The sequence below is a fragment of the Nipponia nippon genome, unplaced genomic scaffold (assembly GCF_047370975.1).
Source record: "Nipponia nippon isolate SJK-2023a ecotype South Korea unplaced genomic scaffold, ASM4737097v1 scaffold_1, whole genome shotgun sequence".
In the NCBI taxonomy this organism is placed as follows: domain Eukaryota; kingdom Metazoa; phylum Chordata; class Aves; order Pelecaniformes; family Threskiornithidae; genus Nipponia; species Nipponia nippon.
In genome coordinates this window covers 72,269,432-72,290,120 of record NW_028262290.1, presented here as the reverse complement: position 1 = coordinate 72,290,120, position 20,689 = coordinate 72,269,432, and the positions used below count along the sequence as shown (strand labels likewise).

General features: G+C 39.6%; 1 protein-coding gene across 2 annotated transcripts in view; it reads right to left on the bottom strand.

The window, feature by feature from the left end:
* The window catches only part of TMEM245 (transmembrane protein 245), a 92,482-nt gene that overhangs the window by 20,024 nt on the left and 51,769 nt on the right, over nucleotides 1-20,689 (bottom strand). For both annotated transcript variants that reach the window (XM_087759618.1, XM_087759626.1), the window contains 2 exons: nucleotides 17,979-18,101; nucleotides 11,200-11,345 (listed from right to left, as the gene is read on the bottom strand). In XM_087759618.1, the coding sequence (XP_087615744.1) occupies nucleotides 11,200-11,345; nucleotides 17,979-18,101 (269 nt within the window). The remainder of the gene's footprint in view (nucleotides 1-11,199; nucleotides 11,346-17,978; nucleotides 18,102-20,689) is intronic.

Genomic DNA, 20,689 nt, shown 5'->3' with positions numbered 1-20,689 from the left:
GGAACAAAATAAATAGGACGAACATATTTAACAATCCCCCCAAACATTTTTCCAGCCTCCATTTCCACCTCAGGGGATATCATGAACCTGATGCAGGTTCACCGTCTATTTAATAATCGTCAATTAATATCTATTCTTAGCCCTGTCCAATCCTGCAAGTTGCTGCAACTCCAACATTCTTCAGCAAGACCTTCCCCATGTCTACTGTCTGTTGCATAAACCAACACACCTTTCTCATTTTTTGAAACTGCCTGCTTGCTTTTGATGACCCCAAGATTTTATGTTGGAAGAGAGACCATGAGCCGTCCAACCCCAGCCATCCTTTTCACACTGGTTCTGATTTTGCAAACCTCAATTGTGTAACGTCCTTTTTTTTCCAGGCTGAAGAGTCCTAACCAGCTCAGTCATTCCTTATACAGCATACCTTCATTCCTCTAAACAGCCTTGTTGCCCTCCTAGCTTTCTGACATGCAGAAACCAGAATGGCACACAGTAATTCAGGGTATAGGCAAACCATAGATTCGTACAATGGGACTAATATTCTGTGTTTCTGTTGTCTATGTCTGTTGTAACAAATCTTAATGTTTGATATGCCTGGCAGATGTCTTTAAGTATTACCACGCACTGAGCTAGCATGCCTACCTGAAAATATAGCTCTGAAGTGGCAACAGTCAGCACCAAGGCCATCAGTTTATATGTGAAGTTAGGACTGGTTTTCACCTGCATGCATCACTTTCATCTACACTACGTTTCATCAGCTGTTTTATTCCCCAGGCCCTGTTGTCTTCTAACTGAGTTTGTCTACAATCCTGCCGCAATTCCATAATCAGTCCTCATCCTTACTAGCTCACATAGTTTTGCAGCATCAGTAAGCTGTCCTTCTCTACTTCTTTCCCAGGACAATTATGAATAGATGGGATAGTAAAGGTTCCTACCTCAATACCATCATTTACTCCTGCCCTGTTTACCTTTTTAATTGACTATATATCCATACAGAAACCTTCTCTATTATCTCATGGCTACTTAATTTCCTTGAAAGTCTTTGGAAAGAGATGCTGTAAAAAGCCTTTATGAAACTTCAGTAGAACATAGCAGACAGATCAACTTATTAATGGCTTTGCTTGCTGACCACTTCAAAAAACATGAAGAGTAAGGCAGAACTTCTCTCTGTGAAAACTCCACTGATTCTCCACAACTAAATCACATTCACCAGGTGCTGGTATGGCCTTAACTTTAGTTCCTACTGAGCTGCACAGTACTGATGTCCAACTTGCATGTCTGTGCTTCCTGTGTTCCCTGGAACATTTTTTTTTTTTTTTTAATTTTGCCCTTGAGTTTTCTTTGGCAAGTTAATATCACCCACTTCCAGCAATTTGCTATTACTCATTTTGTCTGTTTCTTCTACAACCTCTTCTACAGTCACTGTAATTTCTGAGAGATTCTGCTGCAGCTCACCCATAAGAAGGGTTTTACAATGCGACTCCCTCCACTTACCTTCACAGCAACGAACAACACAGCATCAATTTACCTCCCCCCTGCAAGAGCCTGCAGCAGCCTTGTTGTTGCTGAGTACTCCTCATCTTCCCTCAGCCCCCCTGAGTGCTTCTTGCTCCTGCTGCATATGACAAATGGTATTTCGGTTTAATAGCATTTTGTGGAGCTTTGAGCAAATTAATCAAACTCCCTCCCCCCCACTTTAGGCCTATTTCTATCTACTAAAGTTTATGATCCTTTTGTTTCCTTCACTTAGCTAAAACTTCAGCTTTTTAAAGGACAGTTTCTCATTTCTTGTAGCCTTTGTTACTTTGCTGTTTGGCTATGCAGTCTTCCCTTTAGCCTTACCCAAGCCTTTCTTAGCTGTTAGCGTACACCGGCACTGTACGTTGAACATTTATTATTCTCAAGACCACTTGTAAGTATGTAATTCTTTTAGATCCCCATTTCAGCTTGAAAAGTTCACGAACGAGAGCAACGGCTAGCTGGACTCAATAAAGCTCAAAATCCATTGCAGTCTTATATTAAGAAACTCCCAGTCTCTTCAGATTATTACTGTTATGAAATTATGAATCACAAGCATAGAGAAGAGGGTATTTTGATTGCTTATGCTGGTGGAAAGAATAAATAATGGATTGACATTATAATTTGACCTAATATGACAAAAAAGCAAAAAGCTAAAGCTGTGATGTTAAATCTTTGAAATGTCAAGAAATCCTGAAGTTTTATATCAACCTTCGTGCTGTCATCTTACATTACAATAAATCTGTATTTTAAATAGCAAAAATCTAACCAAGGTTATAATAATATATACTGCAAGCTGAAATACACACATAAAGAATAATTAAATATGCAAGCATAGGATCCTGCAATATGTTATACTAAAAATAATTCTCATAGTATCCCTTTATTCTTAGAAATGCCTGACAGAAGATCTCTTCCCTATATATTTAATAATTCTTTCAGCAACCCTTGTCTTTCCATCCTTCCCAGTCAGCTACTAGGCCTGCCTTAGAAGCAAAGAAAAAAAACTAACTGGCTGAGCTGAACTCCAGATGCAAATAAGTGTCACTGTTTTTACTGATACAGTCTATGTCACATACCAACTAAACTTTCATTCAAATAAAGATTGTAATTTCTGACATACAAATACCTGTTTCAAAAAGTTGGTGTTGTAGAAAAAGCAGCGTATATACGTAATTGCATAAGTGCAATACATAATTTTTTAAATCATATGTACATAAAGCAATATACAGACAGCTGTGTTTAATAAGAAGTATTTTTTGATATAAAAGAAAAAGGAAATACGGGTAAAGACAAATCTTTTTTTTTTCATATAGGAGAATATTTATGACTAAATTAGTGGTATGAGGAGTCATATGGTTATTACTACTAAACCAATCAGCCAATAAATACTGCTGTCTATCCCACTAGGATAATCAGGTTACAGTTACTGTCAGTTTGGTTCTGCAAATGTACTGAAACATTACAGCATCTCTTCTGGATTTATAGACTACATTCTACTACTTTTTTTTTTTTTTAGTAACTCAACTAAAGCTTTCTTTTCCTCCATGTAATTAAAAAAACAAAACAGTATTCCCACTTTTAGACTAGGAAATTATTTCATTAAGACAGAATCATTTTCAATTCTATCCCCATCTCATAACATACACCATAAGCAGAGCTTATAAAATTTCACTAAGGTCCTGTTAAATGCATTCCTGTGACAAAAAGATTTCTGCAAGAGATACTCCTGCTCCTAAAGAACATACATTGCATGCAATAATTCAGTCAAACTTAATCAGTTAACAGCTGCCTTTGAAAAATTAATCTGAAGGACATTATTAATGTTGCAGTAAAACAAACAAGATCACACATTTTGGTTTTTCTAAGCATTAGCTTAACATGCTGGAAGATTATTGTTTTCTGTGGGAATTGTATCACCATCTCATTTTCTCCATCATTACTGCTGGGATGCCACAGCAAACCAGCCAGATGTTTAAACAGCTGAGATTTTTTTGTTTATTTGTTTGTTGGCATGGTAGCTCATTTCAGATCTCTTTAAATGTTAATAAATGAAAGTTGAAAAAACAGTAAGAACCTATTTCAGCCATCAAGGCACTATAGGTTTTCTTCATATCAAATCTCTCTTTGACTTTCTGGCAAATTTCAATTAAGGATATGATTACTATTTCCCTTTAGAAACACCTAATATTTTAAGCAACTTTTATATAACCAATGAAAAATCTGATCAAAATTGAGGTGCAGTTAGCAAATGAAGAAAATGAAGCAAATAATGATAACCCTTCTCAAATTGAAAACAAAGAGTACTCATCTTCCTGGCATTACAGAACAAACTTCCACTAACAGATGTTTCAAGGCATCACTCAAAATACTGATCTGGGTTTAAGACGATTTCACAATGTAATTAGGCCCCACCAAAACTGAAAGCCGCAGTGACTTTAAGCCACAGCCATACCCGTGTGCATGCACTCATGTGAAAGTATCGCACACACTAAATTGCACTGAGGCCGTGACAACATGCAACTTAGTAATGTGCAATATCTCCACCAGAGCAAGCAGAATGGGAGCTTCAGGGAAGAAGGGTATGGTGCATTCAGGAAGAGAACGACATGCTGCTCGGGGAAAGGAAGATGGTTCAGGCAAAGGTGTGCATGCTACTACTTTGGAGACCTGTGAATTGGAGAATTACTGCTTCATCCATTCAGGGGGTAAAAAAAAAAAAAAAAAAAACCAAAACCCAAACAAAACACCAAGATCCAGACAAGAGCACCACCTCCCTATTTCAGGGGTAAAGGACATAATTTTCCTACTTATGCGGTGAGGTGGGTGACTCATGAACTAACTAGATTTTACAGAACCTTTCTGAACAAAGCAAATCTCACACTGATACTGTGCAGATAACGATTTCCCACCAACTCTCAAAATACTACATTATTAATATAATTATAATTACAATGAAAAATTTCACTAACTAGTATTAAGAACTAAAATTATCTAAATTCAGCAAACTGGTCCAAGTGGTTCTCACATTTCTAAAGCAAGTAATCTTCCTAACCCTGACCGAGAGTGCTGCCGAAAGAATTCCTGCACCTCAACCTACTCTGGCATAACCCTTCTGCCACAGTTACCAGTCCCCTCCCTATTCCCATTTCTCCACTGGTTCCTGTAGCTGACTTTTAGTAGTTTCAGCAGAAGAAAATCATGTATTTACTATATTCACAGGCTACTAAACACCACTGCCAGTCAAGGGAGACTCTTGCACACAACGAAGGCGCAACACTACCTTCATAATTCATCTCATTTTTGTGCTGATATCCACTTACGCAATATGGAAAACAGGAAAAAATAAAAATTAAAAAAGAAAAAAAAAGACAGAATGGCAGGAGGGAAGAAAGGCAAAGGGCAAATGAAGCATTTATCAAGAAGAAGAAATAGTAACAAACTGTAGCCACACAAAGAAAGTTAAAATTGGAGTGACAAAGACCTGAGATTGACTGCAAACCAAAGAAAAAAAAGAAACAGATAAAACAACTGGGCATGAAAGACCAAAACTATTAGAGAGCAGAAGCTATTTTGCTACTGAGGCATTAGCAGTATTCAGGATTATTAACATTTTCCTAAATTTTTATTTCCCACCTCATTTGCAGGCAATGGCACATGGAATTCCAGCATGGAATTTGGCATTGTAATTTCGAATGAGTTGCCAATATTTGAAGTAGCACATGTCACACATGCCTTTGGTAGTGATCTTCTTCCCAGGCTTTTTACTGTTTTTTATGGAATCACCATGCAAATATTGATCTTCCCTCTCCTCCCGCAGATTAAATGCTGCCTTCCCCAAGATGCAACCGACGAGGAGCAGCAAAGGCGATATATGGCAACAAAGCACACACACAAGTGCTCACTCACTCTAAAATGATAGGAGCGTTTTCATCATTAAAGTTACTCAAAATTGGGAAAAATTATTTATGAACAGTTTGCAAAACTGCATTTGTTCTATAGTCCAAACACTGTTGGTCCCCTTCTGGAGGATTGCTTGGAGGCCGGCAGGACTTACCTGTGAGAACTGGGACAACTCCATCAAAGGCAGATATCTGGGGCAAAAGCAAATGCCCAGCTTACAAAAAGAATTACATTGGCAACATGGGGAAAGACCAAACCAGCAGCAGGCCATCCCTTGCATTTCCCTTTGCCTCCTTGTCCTGGGACAAGCCTAGAAAGACTGAATTATGCTCCCAGGCTGAGAAGCTCCACCCTGAGCAAAGGCGCTTCTTGCATCTTTCCCTCTCCTCCAGGTGCCTGAAGTCTTAGAAGAGCAAGAACTTCTTGAAGATGAAGCCAGACACCCCGTGACAGTGCACAAAGAGTAGCAACAGATCAAGCAAAGACATTAGGACACAGCTGTTCCTTTGGAAAAGCAGAAGATTACAGTTCTGTCAGGAAGAAGTGCTGGACTTCACCCTTAAGGTCCCTTCTAAGTGTTTTCTTAGGAGTTCTTTTCAAGACTAGGCAATAAACCATTCAAAAAACCCCAAACAATAAGACAACAACAACAAAAACCCCAGTAAAAATGTCTCCTCTCTTATTTGGCACTTTGGCAACTTCATCTGGACTCCTCTGTCCCCTCCTGATCTCCACAGTTCAGGAAAGATTTGTTATGGGCCCAGTCCAAGCCCTTTAAGAGGGTGAGGGGCACACAAGGGCAGGCGGAGGGAACTGCCTCTGGTCTGCATCAAGAAGAGAAGGCTCAGGGGTAGAGCTCACTGGTGACTACAGCCGACTCCAGTGTGAATTCAAGTCAAAGGACTGTGACCTGTGGATGAGTCCATGTGGGAGCAGGACACCCTGAAGCGTCTGTGGATGTGGATAAGCCCATGCCAGAGCAGGTATGTCTCGAAGCGTCTGTGGCCATGGTTATGTCTGTGCCACAGCAGGTATGCCTCTGAAGGGATTGTGGCCCAAGGATAAGTCCACGCTGGAGAAGGTACACCTTGAAGCATCAGTGGCTGTGCATGAGGTCATGCTGGAGCACCTCAAAGCATGTGGCCATGGGTAAGGCCATGCTGGAGCAAGTTTACTTCTGAAGAGACTGTGGCTGTGGGCAAGGCCACACTGGAGCAGGTATATCTCTGAAGGCATTGTAGCTCATGGAGAAGGTCACGCTGGAACAGGTGCACCTCTAAGTGACTGTGGCTGTGGATAAGTCTATGCCGCAGCAGGTATAACCCTGGAGAAACTGTGGCTCATAGGCACAGCTCCACTTGGAGCAGGTATACCCCTAAGGGACTGCAGTCTGTGGATAAGTCCAAGCCGGAGCAGGGGCAAGGGGAGAAATTTATTGTAATATTAAACCCTATAACCTGGCCCAAAGGGACCAGGGGTCGAGATTGTAATGGAAATACCTTTAAATTGTAACCCGGGATTTGAGTTGCATGTTATAGGAATTACCATACCAGGAACCACCTGAACCAATGGAGGACAAGCCTTACAAGAAGCTGTGCAAGTGCAGCAGTGACCTGACCTGAGCTGGCTTTGGGGCCCAATAACTCCACGCAACACACCACCTCTCCTGTCCTGAGTGACCACCATCACAGATGGAGCCCAAAGTCATGGGCTAAATGAACTCAGTGAACATTTTGTGGACATTTGTGGATGTTTATGGACATTTTATAGACATTTCACAGGGGCGGTCCATAGACTGAGGGAATGATACCTGTATATTGTATCAAAGGATGGGAAGGGGGGGGGGGGGGAGGTTGGTTAATGAGGATGTATTGGATAATGTGGGACCTGAGCATGAAGTAAATGGTATGGAATAAGGGGTGGATACTGCCCTGGTTTCAGCTGGGATAGAGTAAATTTTCTTCTTAGTAGCTGGTATAGTGCTGTGTTTTGGATTTAGGATGGGAATAATGTTGGTAACACACCGATGTTTTAGTTGTTAAGTAGTGGTTACACCAGTCAAGGACTTTTCAGCTTCCCATGCTCTGCCCGGTGCACAAGAAGCTGGGAGGGGGCACAGACAGGACAGCTGACCCAGACTGGCCAAGGGGCTATTCCATACCATATGACATCATGCTCAGTATACAAAGCTGGGGGAAGAAGGAGGAAGGGGGGCACGTTCGGAGTGATGGCGTTTGTCTTCCCAAGTAACCGTTACACGTGATGGAGCCCTGCTTTCCTGAGGATGGCTGAACACCGGCCTGCCCATGGGAAGTAGTGAATAAATTCCTTGCTTTGCTTTGCTTGCACACGCGGCTTTTGCTGTACCTATTAAACTGTCTTTATCTCAACGCATGAGTTTTCTCACTTCTACTCTTCCGATTCTCTCCCCCATCCCACCGGGGGGGAGTGAGCGAGCGGCTGTGTGGTGCTTTGTTGCTGGCTGGGGTTAATCCTGCTAGGACAGTCACCTCCTCAAAGCAAGGCTCGTGCTGGTCCCAGCACAACTTGTCCTTGGGATGCTGTACTGCGTGTTCCCTGATGTCATCTTGTCCTTCACGTGTCTCCAGGGCATCTTCTGTCATTCACCACTCTGCCCTTGTACCACTAGGCTAGACAAGCAAGCTCTCGGGTCATGACTTGCCCTTAGCGAATCCCTGCTGGTTCCCACCACCTGATACGTGCTGCTGGCATTTTGCCTCCCTTCCATCCTGGACAAACAGATTTCCTATCAAAGGCCGGGAGAATGTTTCATCCCATGGCTTGCAGCAGGTAAGTCCTGGACTCCCTTCAACTTCTTTAAAACTCCTGCAGTGTCACCACAGCTGCATCTTTTTTTCTCCCACTACTTCAGTGCAAATTTAACATCCAAGATATTGTGACAGAAACGGTCAGATTCAACGCTTGGTCAAAATAGGCTGGAAAGCTATTCTTACCCCAATACAGCTCACAAATCAATCTGCATGAACAGAGAACTGTCTCTGCCTTTGCAAACCCATCACCATGGGAATTAGAAAAATATTTTACAAAACCTATAGCTACTTATAGTCAGGACAATAAAAATCACAACACAGCTCCGATGAGAGAAACTGCAATGGGGAAAGGTCTTGGTTTGATTAGGTGCCTGCTGGATAACAGCTTCAAGTTAAGGGATTTCTCGAGCTACAGAAACCATTTGCTGATTGCCCTCCCTTCCCCCTTGCTCTTCTCCGCACAAATAAATGGCAAAAGACACAAAAGAACAGACTTCTCTGACTGTATCCAAGTTCCCTAGTGCTTTGCATGAACACATTTTAGGTAAAAGAGCAACAGAAGTGACTGACAACATGGAAGAAGAGTTATTTTCATTTCATTTGGTCCATGAGCACCAGAGATGTAACTGCATCTCTTGCCAGGAGGATCCCTGCCCGCCGGACAGGACTAGTTAGATGCACTCTCAGCTCTGTGCACGTGCTGTGTCCTGCTGAAGAGTGATGGGAGCTGGAACACAGCTGGTGACTTTTGGTCAACTTGAATGCATGAGTATTTTGAGTCTGAATCCATGTTGTGTAACACTGTCACACTCCAATGATGAAAGTGACTACAGAAGTTTCATTATTTGATAATTCATAATAGAAACGGAGCCTCTTCCTCCTATCCTACCACCAAGCATTAACATCCATTTTGCGTGCCTTTTATAGATGAGGTGAACAAGCCATTTGTAGGTTTCTACCCATCTAGCAACAACTCATCTTCAAAACCAAAGGAGAGCTGCTACTTTGTGACAGAAGAAATCGAGCGCAGTGGCAATTGTTTTTCATATGGCAAGAAATCGGCCATTTGTTAATACACTCTCCATATTTATATACCTAAGATGACAGTGAGTACTGAGTGGAATGCAAGCTAATGTAGAAGCATTATGAAAAATCCTTAGGTACAACTGAGCAAGAAAGAAGAACTTCTGAAAATCTCAGCAGCAGCATTCCAAGAAATTTTAGTAAGGCACCAAGTACAGGCTACTCCAAACAAACAAATATGAATGAATGATTCAGGCTACCCTAGCAAACACACAGACTGAGCTCCCTTGCATATGACAAGCAGCTTCACATTCCACATTCCCCAGACACTGGCTTTTTCTCATTGTATTTGCAGTTACTGATGCATGCTGGCTCTTTCCTACTCGTTTTCCTGTGGCTTCTATAACATTATTTTCTTTCTTTCCACCATTTTAAACTCTGACAAATATCTTGGGTCACCTGGGTCACAGACCTTCCTATAAACTTAAAACTGCATTTAATACAATCCTCCTTGCAGAGTATCCATTATCCATGCCCAGAGAAGCCAAATCCTATTTTTTGACACTGTTGCCCTCTACCAAGGGCTAACAAGAACAATTTGTGAGACAAGTTTCAGCTTCTAAATCTGCTTGCATTTTTCAGAAAAGAGAGAACTGAGGTATTAACTATATGATCAATGAAAACTCAACAGCAGTCACTCAAGAGAAGGGCTATTAACTTTTGGCAGAATTCCAAATTTGTTGCTTTCTACCTGGATTGCCCCTTCATTTCAAACGACTACAGCAGTTATCACTGTTGTTCAAGATCTAAAGCGGTATGATATAACCTTCTCGTTCTTAAAACGTACCCAGACACAGCTCAATTCCAGTAACAGATAACAACACTCCTTTGTAAAGTACACCTCAGAACAACGGCAAACACTTGGCAACGAGTTTGGAAAGCAGTTTTAATACATTGCCGGTTTAAAGTCTATTCATGTTTTGTACGCATGCACAAGATGACACAGAAAGCAGTGGTGTAAGAGACAATGGCTACAGAATTTAGCATGGAGTCTGTTGACTTTTCCCAGTCCATCAACTTTTTTGAAAGAGTGAGCTATGACTTAAATACCTTATTTAAAATCCATTTATTATGTTACCAACATGTTAGCGTTTCAAGCTGCTAACAGGTGAAAGCTGACAGTTTCATTCATCTGTGATGAATGAAATACATTCCTGTACCACCCCAAAAATTGCTTTATTGTGAGATCTCAGTAAACCATATTTAAAAACACAAATAATCCTCCTTCAATTACTGTAGTGGTTTAGAGGTGAAACATTAGAATGGTAATTAAGCATGAAGCACTGTGGATGCACTCTGGAGGTGCAGTACAGTAGTGTTTGAAGTGGGATAAGGAGAGCACTCCCCTGTTGTTCCCTTTGGTGTAATTTGGTTCATGGAGATCATGAACTAGATTCCTCTCAGATGAAACTGAACTGGAAAATGCACTCCAGGAGCATATCTAATACACTCCAGCTACAAATGGGTACTTAGTCCCCAAGATTAGATTAAAAATAGTTCAAACTAAGTAACTCTGAAAAGTGTAGAGCACAGATGTCAGGTCCCCCATTTCAATTGTTTGGCTGTATGAATCTGCTCCTACTGAGCTGCCTTAGCTGCTAATGCCAACATAGCTGCAAACACTGCTTCCTGATGGGTTAGGGATGTGATGGGTGTATCAGTTTTATAAAATACTAGTATTCACTACAGCACAGACCTCTGAAATTTTTCTGAGGCAAGTCCAATCAATTTGCTCTTTTAACCATCAAGGGGGAAAAATCATCAACGCTAGGTTCGTGAAAATCTTTGAGATTTGCAACTCATCTTTGAAACACGAGCTGTTGCAAATGCTAAGTATTTGTAGTTGAACATCAAATTTAAAAAAATAAAATTTTCCAGAAAGGGGAGGAAATCAACAACATACCTTATTGCTTCCTCCACAGATTGGCCAACTATATTTGAGGAGGGACCTGGCTGAGACAAAGGTGTCAGGCTTATCACCCACTTTACTGGCTTGTAGTACTCATCACTGGAACTTAATAGGTAGAACAGCGTGGTCAGAAAAATCACCTGCAAAACAAATTGGAGTTTTAAATTAAAAGACAATAAATACTTTCCAGAACTACACTACGCAGCTATGCTTCAGATATTGAACTTCATTAGAAAGGCACAAAATACCATTCCACAAGCTTGGATTCAGAGAAACACAGAGCTAGAAGAATAATTTTCTCCCCTACTCCACAAAGGACTTAACAGTTATAGCTAAATGTTATAAAACTTTTAGCCCTGTTCAGCCTCTTCCCAAAGTCACGTCTAGATCAAACAACTAAGAATGTTGATCTAGATCAACATCAACATTCTAGTCGGTGGGGTTTTTTTGGGTTTTTTTCCGGCATATTTGGCAGATCAAAGAATTGCTGAATAGTAACAACTATTCTTAACAAACAAACAAACCAACCCCCAAATAAATACGAGTTGTCTCAAGAGTCATTATGCAGCTAGATATCAGATATGAATTAAACAAAAACTCACAAACAGAAAATTTATAATATTTATTAGACTGGCAATCCTGACTGAACACTACTTCTGTGAGTCTGAAGATGAGTCTCAGCAGAAGTGATGGCAGTTCCATTGTTTCCATTTAAAGATCAAAAAAATACAAATCAGATTGTATTAGCTTCCTGTGTGTTTCAGTCCACTATGTTTCCCTTCTTTTCCTGTTAGTGGGCCCAGCAGCTTCTTGGGCTAAGCATACATCACAGAAATGTGTTCAGCTTGAAACAGAATACCTCAAACAAGGAAAATTCATTCTATATGCTCCAGTGGTAAACAATGGCTTATTTTTGCTTCATCTGCAAGCCTTAGATCTTTTTTGTTTCTTCCCAAGATTAAAAAGAATTCTTTCACTTTCCTTATTTCCAACCTACTCGTACACTAGAATAAACCACATCTTAATCTTTTGATAAGCCCAACAGTCTGACCTCCGTAAGTCTCTTACTTTCAAGGATTTCATCCAGTCTGCAGACACCTCATGCCCTTTTCCTGTATTCTCTCTGAACATGGTCAGGAAAAAAAAAAAATGCAGACAGCACAACATGCAGTATTCCATTACCAGTCTCAAGAATGCCATCCATTTGTCTCTGTTCCTAATTCCTTTCTACTCAGTGAAATGTTACTACTACTTCCCCCCACCTTCCCAGCCTTTAACTTGGAAGTCACACTCAGCTGTTCACCTACTGTGATCCCTTTCCAAAATGTCATATATAGGTGTAGGCTGTATTCCATCTTCCCGGATGTGTAACTTCTGCCTTGGGTGATAAACCAATCTATCAACTAAAACAAGTCATTACATCAGCAAATTTAAACATCATACTCTGAACATTCATTTTGAGATCATAAAAAAAAAAAAAAAAAACAAACCAAAAAAACCCAAAAAACCCACCAAAAAAACACAACTTGAATTAGGCCTTGGTTTAACAGGAAATAGTCCAGTGCCAGTAGCAATATCAGCTATGTTTTGTTACAAGTTCAAATGAGTAAATCTTAAAAACTGAATCAGATTTTAGCATCCTCTGTAATGCTGCAGGTATGGTTTTCTCCTTCATAGGGCCTGCCATTTCTCCTAAGCTACTGTAATATTTCCCGATTTCGCTGCAAAACTCCCTGTACTGAAACAGGCATCCAGGTGGTGTTTTGTCTTCCTTCCACTGGGATCCAGCTACAGATCCTTCTTGCAGTGCAGTTTTCAACACAGAAAGCAGCATATTGTCTAAGTACAATACCGTTCATCCTGACACTTAGAAAAAACGAAGTGAAAACCAGCTCAGCTCCACTGGATCTTGTTTTATTAGGCCAGCCTCGGTTAACTTCTGAAGATGTTGCCCTTCGAAAAGAATACGGCAGCCAGGGGACGAGCAAATTAACTGCAGCAAACAGGCAAAGCTTGATTCCCTGTGGTATGAGAAACATACAGGGCTGACTTGAGGCAGGCTATGAATAAGAGCTGGGGCAAGTGGCAACACAGACAGCACCTGTACTGACTGGAAAAGCTGTTCTTCCCCTATGTTTACAGAAAAATCGTGCTTTCTTAAGGAGTAACTGCGCACCAACACACACATACCCACGTAAACTGTAAAAGCCAAAGTGACAGCTGGGGATGAACAGCAATGGAATAAAATGGTGTTAAACTGAACCACAAGCTAGGAAAAGATACAAACCTAACTCAATTCCTGTGAAGACAAGATGCCTGTAACCACAGCACCATACAAAAATCAACTGAATTTTAGATTATCAGCATTTTGGGAAATTAACATATTTGCTTCAACTCAATAGATACAGAAATGCAAAAAGAAGCAGCAGTCACAGAATATAATAAATTATTATCAAGTGTCTTACTGACTCTTCAAACAAGTAGAATAGCCTCAATGGTACATTCAGCCGCAAAAAGGTATGTCCTACCCTATATCAACTGGAGTTTGAAAATTTTCAGACCTCTTTTACAGGATATCTGAGATTTCAGACATTAACTAAATTGTTTCCTAAGCAACAATTCAAGATCCTGCCAATGACTATGAGGAGGAATTCCTCAAAGATAAAATAATAAGATCCTTCCATTGTTAAACAATTGATGGATTACTATTTCTTGCTGTAGAATTTGTTCTGTAGCCCAAAGTGTTAAATACTCTAATTTGAGGGGGTATAGACTGAATTCAAGGAGAAAGCTATGGGTAAACACTCTATACTAAAATGGTAATTCAGCATTCACATATATCAAGAAACACATGACTTAATTGCTTGTGCATCAGGTCCATAGACTTGGGAAGTATTTTTGTATCTGCCTTTCATACTCAATTTTCTGCCCAAAAGCTTTGTTCTTGGCTCCCCGCCCCCGCTCCACCTCAAGAATTTGCCTGTTCCCTGCAGGACCACAGATGCCCATCAGACAAATGGAGCTTTTCTCATCCGATCTTTGTAACAGAGTATGAGCAGAGTGTGCGTGTGTGCATATGTGAGCGTACATGTGTGCATATACACACACACAGAGGCATATATATATATACACATCCATGTGCATGTGTATGCAGACAGGAACTTGTTTTCAGAAGTGAAATAGAAGTGGCACTCTTGTAACTAAGGATCAGTTTTCAAAAGTCTGTTGAGGATCCGAATACAGTCTTACTGGACCAAGGATGGATACGCTACACAGATTACTTCCTACTAAATGTTTTGATCGAAGGTGTATTTTTCAAAATGGAGGTTCCGAACAAAGTGTGCATTACTTCTATGTTTTAAAGCACAATTTTTTAAACCATTTATCAGAATAAAATTCACTATTTTAATTTTTATTCAAGATGACTAAAACTGGACTGAAATGTAATCCGTTGAAAAGCTAACCACTTCAGAAATTATCTTGCTGGAAAATTTAAATTAATGTATGCCACTTCAAACTAGTAAAAACTATTCTGTAGCAACTAAGAATCCCACAAAACGAAAATATAAGAGTACAGTTAAAACTGGAGTAGTGCTTTCTTTTAAACACAGTTCTACCTAGACATAATTTAAAAGAATTCCTTCTGTTTCACATTTAGAAAAAAAAACTTCCCTCAGTAGCCCATTAAATATATCTTATGTCAAAACACAGACATGGCATTTTGAAGAGAGTCAGCTTTTTCAGCTGACACTGCTGGCTGGATGACAGCAACACACAAAATGTGCTCAAATGCTGCCTACCTGGCTTTAGGGCTCAGTCCATTCAAAATGTAAAAATTCCATTTCAAAACGGCATTAAAAAAAAGGGAGATGGGGAAAAGGTATTGGGCCAGGTAGCAGTCAAAGATGCGGCAACTAAACTAGAACAATCAACACCTCTGAAACTATTTGCCTTCACATTCAAAATCAGCTTAATACAAAAGCTCTTTCTCCTTACTGGAGAATAGTGAGAGTTTTCCCAGGAAACAGTGGACTTCTTAATTCAAGACTTTTTAAAAGAGAGCAGAAAACAGCTCATACTGAAATCTCAGCTTAAAGAAAAATTAAATTGTTACAGATACCCACCCTTGGAAAGCAAGTTATTGAAAAAAAAAACAAAAAACAAACAAAAAAAAAACCCTCGCTACAGCAAAACATGTAAGTATGCCTTGAGACCCCAGAAGAACAAGAACTGTTAAGGTCACTTCTGGTCATCATCTCCTCCTCACTTGGAGGGTGTTTTCCTTTGGCTCTGAAGGAAAAAACGTGAACAGCAGGCAAATCTAACAATGACATAATACCAAATGGGATTCAGTAACAATGCACATCACAAAAGTTAAGAAAGCTGCAGTGATTTATCCTAGGGTCACATCAAAATTAAGAAGCAGTTATATTATTTCTATGTGGACTCCATGACAGTTCAGTTAAGTTATCCTAAAAAGTACTCTAAGGTTCAACTAAATTCTCACAACAACTAGCATTTTCATTTACTTATTGCCCCAAATAATGGATTGTATTAATCTTTATTTAGTGCAGGCTATTTACTGAATATCCTAAATTTAAGTCCTTTCTCTTTCAGTCATAAGCTGTTAACAAACCCACACTAAACACTGTTAAAACAGGTTCTATTAATTTACCTTTCTGTGTTTTAAGAAAATGTGTTTAGTTTTTGTAGCAAGAACCTTTGCAAAAGACTTTCATAAAGATGAGAAACCATGCCTCTGAATAGACACAACGGCCTATGAATGTACAGTGCAAACAAGACTAAGTTATAGCAGTCTCCGACAGCATTTAACAGCATTAATAACTACTGCATGTAGACATGCAGATTTCAAATGCCTTCGAAAGAGGTAGTTCATACAGTTACAAGAACACCAACACTTATACATGACATCATCTGTGCATAGAATGGAGGCAAGCATATTCCTCTACCCTGGCATATTTAAAGTACAGTTAACAGGACGAAGTTGTTCAGTGATTTTTTGCCTTATGTCTTAAAAGTTAAAGTATTTCTAATTTGTAAGTTCTGCTGTTTGCATTTCAAAGGCTACTATTATCAAGAATCTACAGTAAGAACCTATACATGTATTAAACCAGATCTTTCTATACATGTAAGATCACTAGGAGTGCAAAATGGAAGCTCATGGTTAAATCCAAGAAACCAAGAGTGCAGGACGGATGTGTTTTTGTGGGGAAAGCTTTACATGACCATTTTAAGTAACATGTTCAACCTACAACAGAAGTGGAGGGAACAGAGTAGCCTTTATGGCATCTAATCTTTAAAAGAATTTCAACACAGCAATTTCCCAACTAGCTCTGCTAAACCAGCTCACTGCACAGTGTCTCAGCAAGTGGCAGGACCCTGCTGACAGACAAAAAGGCAGCATCGTGAATCACAGCAACAGCATGTAATGAACTTGGTATAAGCCATCAGGCATCTAGAGCTAAATTTTGTGTCTGAGCAATGAGTGCATTGAAATAGTCTGCAATTATTATCCAACCTTGTCATTTTTAAGTATACTAACTTCTCAGACACAGTTTTCAATGTGTCATCAAGGGTGAAGTTGTGAACTAAGGAAGAGAAGAAACGAAATATTCCCATACAATCTTTTCCTTACTAACTGAAAGATCACTAGGAGAACAACAAAATTAATTATCAGTGATTTTCTTCAGTTCAAGACAGCCATTCCATTAAGTCTTATTGTGATCTGCTCGTTTTCAAATATTGAAGAAAATCCATGCAGCTGCCTTGAAACGCTGTTAAACATTATTTCAATTTTGCAGCTTTGTTTACAAAGACCTCCCTCCTGAGCAAGCGTCAATGAAGGCAATGAAGTTAAACTGGCAAAACACTTTGTTTTCCAACAAATGTTTTTGAATCCTGAACTACAAACCAGGACATGGATTTCAGACAAGCTTCCAAGATCAGTATTTGTTTAGTTAAAACAGGAAAAAGTCCCAGGCCAGTGTTTTAGGAGATTTTTATTTTTAAGTAACAGCTGTCACAGCAGCTGACAAGAAAGAAGTTACCTCTACCATTATAAATTACTCCACACAGCTGTGGCATTTAGAAACAAAAGACACTATAAACATCTAGCTCACATAATACACCAAAAAGTAGTACATCCTTTAAAGATAATACCTTTAATAAAAAGATTTCTGAGACTACTACTCAGCGTGGGCAATAACATTAATAAGAATTAACTGTGTGTAGGAAGCATTCTGCAATTAAGAGCTCATAGCAGTTAAATAAAAACAACGCAACAACCCCCTCGCACAGATTTGCTGAAGACACTTCATGAAAAAAGGGAATATAAGGTAATCCTTGTGAAATACTTCTGTGACATTTCCTTGTAACAATTTTTTCCCCTCTTTCGAGAGCACTGGCTTGTTTAAGGATATGCTTATAAGGACATGCCATAAGACTTCAGTAGTTATGTAGGATATCACAAGTTATAGCTCAGTATTTTCAAGGCCAGAAACAAGAGTTTTCCATGAATAGAATGTTAGGAAGACTGCCAGCTCCTTAATGTGGAGGTTACACAAATCTTGCCCTTTGCCTAGAATGCCCCCCAAACAACAGATTTGAAAGTTGCAAAATCTTAAAGAATTTTGGTATTAGATAAGGTTAGAAGATGTTTTCAATGCTTTAGGTTTGATTTTTCATTGTTACAACATGTGCAATCAGGTTCCTTCAGTAAAACGGACCACATAAACCTATGACATACTACTTACCACTGAAAGCACAAAGTTGAGAAGAGCTGTTCCGCTATGGAAGAGGATTGTCACTAATGTTGTAACTGTAGTAAACAAGAGGCTCACGTTGCGACTCATCACTATCCACAGAGACTCCAGGATCTGCAAAAGGAGGGGGAAGCGAAGACAAAGTCAAGCACCGGATGGTATTAGCTAGGACAGAGAACTGCTTAGAGTGATTCATCTCCATCAAGCCATACAAAGACAACATTTTTAAAAAAAAAATCATCTTTCTTCACTCCTAAATTACAGCAGACAATATCAAGTGAAAATGCCTACTTTACCAAAGACAAGTTTCTAGGACAAGGTTTCAGAATTTTTCTCCCAATGCTCAAAATTATTTCATTATGCAAAATTGCAAAAAATCTAGATGCAGTGACACTTGTTTATTGCAATTAACATCACCATCAGTTGAAACCAGATCTTGTCTTGGGAGAGAAAAGTCATCTTTTCAAAAGCAGAAATGCTAAAACATGAAGAACAAGGAGTAACATCACAAGGTAGAAACAAATCTGAAGATAGCTTCAAATCAAATAATAGACTTACCACTTTAGTAAATTTGTTTTTAAAATATTTTAAGGTAATGAGATGCATAATCTTTTTAAAGTCTGCAGACAACTACCCAAGTTGTGATTTTGAGTAGGGATGCATCACTTAGTCAAGCAATTATGGAAAATAAATCAAACAATGCTAGACAATCTATTAAATTTTGTACCGGCTTGGGGAACTGACTGCTTATTAGTTACAGATAGTAAAGAGCAGTTTTGAGACATGCCTTTAAACACAGAATACCCACTACAGCCAAATAAGTTTATGTATGGATGCAGACACATGAATCTGAATAGAGCAGCAACTTCAAGAGACATTAAGGACATAAAGGTATGGCACGGCATGGCACATGGTGGCATCCTAAACGCAATGCACAGTCATTTCATAACAAATAATTCATTCAGAAGGAATACAGAAAGAATGTATTAGCCAAAGTGATTCAAACATATAAAAGAAGCAAGGTTACAAACAAAAAGCCATACCTTCTTTCAGACTAACTAATATAACTGGAAAAACTGTAAAAGCTCTGACACAAAAGCCCTTCTCCAGGTTCAAAGATGTAAGTGAAGGCTTCAAAACTAGCAACAGTTACACCTGGTTTAATGAATAAGTTAATCAATTAGACTGAATTAAAACTAAAAACAAAAAACCCAAACCCCAAAACAACAACAACAACAAAGTAGCTGGCATTTGTAGAGCAGACAAAGGAGCATGAGCCATGTGATCACCTCTCCTTTGGAAACGAGTGAAACATACAGAAGATAATTTATGAAGCATAAACTTGGGAGGGAATAAGTGCTGGGGGGAAGTGACAAGGAATTATAAAACATAGTAAAACCAGAAAGATCTGCTTAGTCCATGCTTCTTACTATTTAATGGGAATTACGAATTTTAAGGCTCATCTTTTGAACAGATTTTATTAGTCTCTCATAACCTCTTAATGAGGTTAGAAGTCAAGACGACGTTCTGCTGAAAAATGTTCTCCCAATGGTAGCTGTCCCTTTCCTTCTTCTATGGATTAAGAATTCATTGTGGGGGTGCAGCAGTGGTATAAATTCATGCAGCCACCAGGTAACTTATTAAATATACATTATACTATGAGGACTGTAAACACAAAGGACACTGATTTTTGAGGGAACAGTTTGTAGCTAAAGCAGAGGCCTTTCAGTTAGTATTCAGTAAAAATAGGACTGCCATTGCTAATAACAGGCTGCAAGTTGTATGCTAACTGTGCAAGGCTCCAGTCCCAGATGTTTAAGCCTGTTACTAGAACCTGGCATGTGACCAGGAGCTTAGTGCCACAGGTCTCCTGTTATGATGTGGAGTTTAATCACAGAACAGCAGCAAAGGCCTTGAAAATAGGGACACAGGTTGAAAACAAAGGCCCCTGAAACACAAGCAGTTCGTTGAGGAAGAAGGCATTGAAGACACACTACCTTACGAGCTAGGAAAAGACTGCTTTTGCTTCAAGAAAATGCAGTAGCAACTAAGGAAGGGGGAAAAAAAACCCAAACAGGCAAGCAACAGGATAAGGCACCTGCCAGGACCTGGAAAAGTAATGCTTCTCCAAGTATCACGCAGCATATAGTCCAGGGCAGAGGTCATGGGGCAGGAGCTGTCCAGAAACAAAAACACCTTATAAAAGGACAAGGTCCTTAATTTGAGGGAAGATGATGTTCATTTCAGCTCCAGCTTTCCTTATTTAAGAGCTCTTGAGCCTGCTCACTTTGGCTTCTGTGACTCAGACCATCAAGGATAGTGGCTATTGGTGCCAACTACACAGCGTCACCACGACGGTATTCTATCCTCACAGCTCATGTAGGATATGACTGTTAAGGACTGACCACTTTGAATACATGATGATAACAATTAGTAGGTTGTAAAACAAACCCTTAGCAGATTGTAAAACAAACCATTAGCATGAAGTGTGTTGTTAATGAAAGTTGGTCTAGTAAAGTTTTGTTTCAAAGATTAAAGCTAGCCTGATTGATCAGTCTTCTAAATACTCATCACAGCGATCGTTCATTCCCTCCCTCGCACACCATCACTCGCAACACATCAGCTGAGCTGATATTGGTGAGCAGTTCACAAGGACGGGGGCTTGGTCCATCTGCTAACAAGAGAGCGTACATCTGGTGGGG